Source organism: Nanorana parkeri, unplaced genomic scaffold, assembly GCF_000935625.1.
Source record: "Nanorana parkeri isolate BGI_ZX_2015 unplaced genomic scaffold, ASM93562v1 scaffold2124, whole genome shotgun sequence".
Taxonomy (NCBI): Eukaryota; Metazoa; Chordata; class Amphibia; order Anura; family Dicroglossidae; genus Nanorana; species Nanorana parkeri.
The window spans coordinates 1-3241 of NW_017308392.1; the positions used below are offsets into that span (position 1 = coordinate 1).

General features: G+C 40.5%; 1 protein-coding gene across 1 annotated transcript in view; it reads left to right on the forward strand.

Moving 5' to 3' along the window:
* Positions 1–1075: 1075 nt before the first annotated feature.
* The window catches only part of LOC108800762 (gamma-glutamyltransferase light chain 1-like), a gene marked incomplete at its 5' end in the record, with an annotated part of 8551 nt that continues 6385 nt past the window's right edge, over positions 1076–3241 (forward strand). Inside the window, one exon of the mRNA XM_018572756.1 lies at positions 1076–1263. Within this exon, the coding sequence (XP_018428258.1) occupies positions 1076–1263 (188 nt within the window). The remainder of the gene's footprint in view (positions 1264–3241) is intronic.

A 3241-nucleotide genomic window follows, 5' to 3' on the forward strand; every position in this document is an offset into this window, starting at 1 on the left:
GCTGTATAATTTTACACTTTCACTATATTGCACACCACACTGTTTTTTTTCTTTTTGACTTCCACCGCTCCAAGCTTGCTCCTGTGATGGACTACAACCTCAATACAAACTAGTAGTCCATCACTGGAGCCATTTTTTCAAATGTATTTTATTGTTTATCCGATTAACCGATTAATCGAACTTAATAATCGGATAACTAATCGATTTTGAAAATAATCGTTAGCTGCAGCTCTAGTTAGGATAATCCCAGAATGCAGGGTATCTCATACATAATATGATTGTATACAGTATATGTCCTTCTCTCATATGCAGCTAAAAGTTAAATAGATCGCTGCTGACTAGGTCATGCAGCTGAACTCCAGTTAGATAAAAAAGGCATAAATTATTGCAGATCTGTAATCATTCATAATTAAATGTATTGTTTAAATGCAGGAAGTGTAAGTACTGAAACTTGACTTGGTATCTGCATCTTGCTATGTACTGTACAGCAGAGCTCAGAGAAAGAGAGGGAGAAGCAACCTAAAGAGTCAGTCAGGTGTGCTGGACTGCAAGGTGGAGGAGAGAGCAGAATGTTAGAGAGATGAGCTCATCAGTGCTTCTTCTTCTTTCACTGTGCAGTGACAGGGTGGGAGTGGAGAGGAGACCTGTAAGTGAAAATGCAATAGATAAAAATCAGGTCTGCTGACATAGCAGACCGATCTGTGCTTTGTACATTTTAGAACTGTCAAATCCTCATGCAGGCAGATCAGTATATACACTTAGTGGCCAGATTATGATGACCACCCCATCAGTACTTCGTTGGGCCACCTTTTGCCTTCAATACTGCGGCGATTCTTCTTGGCATTGACTCCACGAGATGTTGAAAGGAGTATATGTATGTATGTGTAGTTTGCTGGAGTTCATAGTCAGGTTTATAAAGACAGGTACAGAGCAGTTTTATTTTTCAGTACCCAAATAAAAGACTGTATGTGTACCTGTAGTAGAATTCAAAGCAGCATTACTGTTCTTTGTCTATTATACATTTACTCGTTGTCCTGTAACAGTTTCACATTTATTTCACATTCTCTTCCTTCAGCTGATGAAGAATTTGACTTCAGACTTCTATGCAGAGGGACTGAGACAGAAAATCACAGATAATACCACTCACCCATCTGATTACTATGAGCCCATGTTCTATGTTCCAGACAATCATGGCACAGCACACTTGTCAATTGTAGCAGCAGATGGAAGTGCAGTATCGGCCACCAGCACCGTTAACCTCTAGTAAGATATGCAATCATGCATGGGGTAACATTCCTGTGGTCAGTGATGGTATATGAACAGTTAGTGCTATTGAACATGCTGCCTTTGCACATACATAAGATGTTATATAAAATAACAGATATTTGAAAATATTAATACCCCTTGAAAAAATTATATATTACACTTCAAATCTCATGTACAGAATGAATCGTAATTCAATCATTTATATGCTCTGACCTTATTGGGATTTTATTGTTTCCTTCTTACCGAACAAATAACTGTGTGTGCATGATAACTGATTACTTTGAAAAGGAAAGTTGTCCTCATTTCCACAGACTGACAGTGAGTCAACAAACTTGGAACAAACTAAAGGTATTCACCGATATTTGTTTGCGGCTTAATTATACAACCATAAAAAAGAATAGGGTGTATTCCCTAGTCAGACTGGCATTAAGCAACGTAATTACACAATATATAATAATTCCAACCACAAAGGTTCACTTATCAGACAGCTGCCTGTGACAAGAGTGGCATTGAAGCAACTTATGTCACTATCAGTACTCAGTCCGTTTTAGGTTGCTCTGCACGTCAATGTCTTTCAGCTACTGAAAAAAATAAGTTTCGGGGGCACAAATATTGCTGCTGAAATGGGACCCAAAACACAAGAGGTGTATCAGAAGTGGCTGCATGGGGCAATTTAATAAGGCAGGTGGAAAACATCCGCTTTTGTTTGGGCAGCCTCAATAAAGCTGCTCAAATTTGAACTTCAGCTTTACCTTCCAACTTGCAAAGTTGTACAGGCTCCTCTCCTGTAATGAAATCGCTTACTTTGATTTTGCTACACATTGTAAGCTTCTCACAGTGTGCATTGGAAGCTGCAGCACGTCAGGTAAAGCCTGCCTCATTTCCTGGTTGGAAGGCATCAAGCATCATCTATCGCTTCCCTCCCCTGCCTTACTGCAAGGGCCCTCCCTACCTTATTTGCTGCCTGAGGCAGCCAGGAGAAGGGGGGTGGGGGGAGCAGTGGGTTGAGCTGAGGTATCAGCCAGGCAGGAAACAGCGGCCAGCCTGTGGAAGGCGGCATTTAGCCAAGCTGTTAGCCGGATGGGAAGCTACAGCCGGGCGAGCTGTCGGGATGGGAAGGAGCTGTTAGTTAGCTGTACTGCCGCTCCCCTTCACACTTGCTGCTCCCCAATGAGATGCCGCCTGAGGCTACCGTCTTCAGGCTGCCTCATTATGGGGATTACCCTGCTTACTGCCCCTGGCCCACCTCTTTCATTCATTGCATTTCAGTAATTTTAATCATGTAGGCTCAACATCACATGTGCAGCCTTCAGTTTTCAGGAATCTATGTTCAGTTCCCAGCCCTTCCACCGGGCATGATCTGCCTGTATTGCATAGAAAAGCAAAGAGACCTAGTGATGATGTCACTCGGTCCAAAATAAGGTATGCAATGAAAACAGAAAGGTTTTATTTATCGTATATACTCGAGTATAAGCCGTCCCGAATATAAGCCGAGGTACCTAATTTTACCACAAAAAACTGGGAAAAAGTATTGACTCGAGTATAAGCCGAGGGTGGGAAATGAGGCAGCTAATGGTAAATGTACCAAAATGAAGATAGATACCCAATAAAATTACATGAATATTTATTTAAAAGAAAAATAACCTAGCTCTGTAAGTGGAAAAGGGGGTACAGGGCTACATATCATGTACTATGGATCATTTAACCCATTCATATTAGCAGAGGATAATTGTAAATCTATTGTTCAGTGCATTCTATATGTAGTATATAGTACATGTACATGTACATGTACATATAGAGTGCCTGCAACAATACATTTACAATGATCCTCTGCTAACATGAATGGGTTAAATGATCCCTAGTACAGGGCTACATACAGATCATTTAATACATTCATGTTAGTATAATTGTAAATGTATTGTCTGCACTGTATTAGCAGTATATACTCTATATAGAGTATATACTGCTAATACAG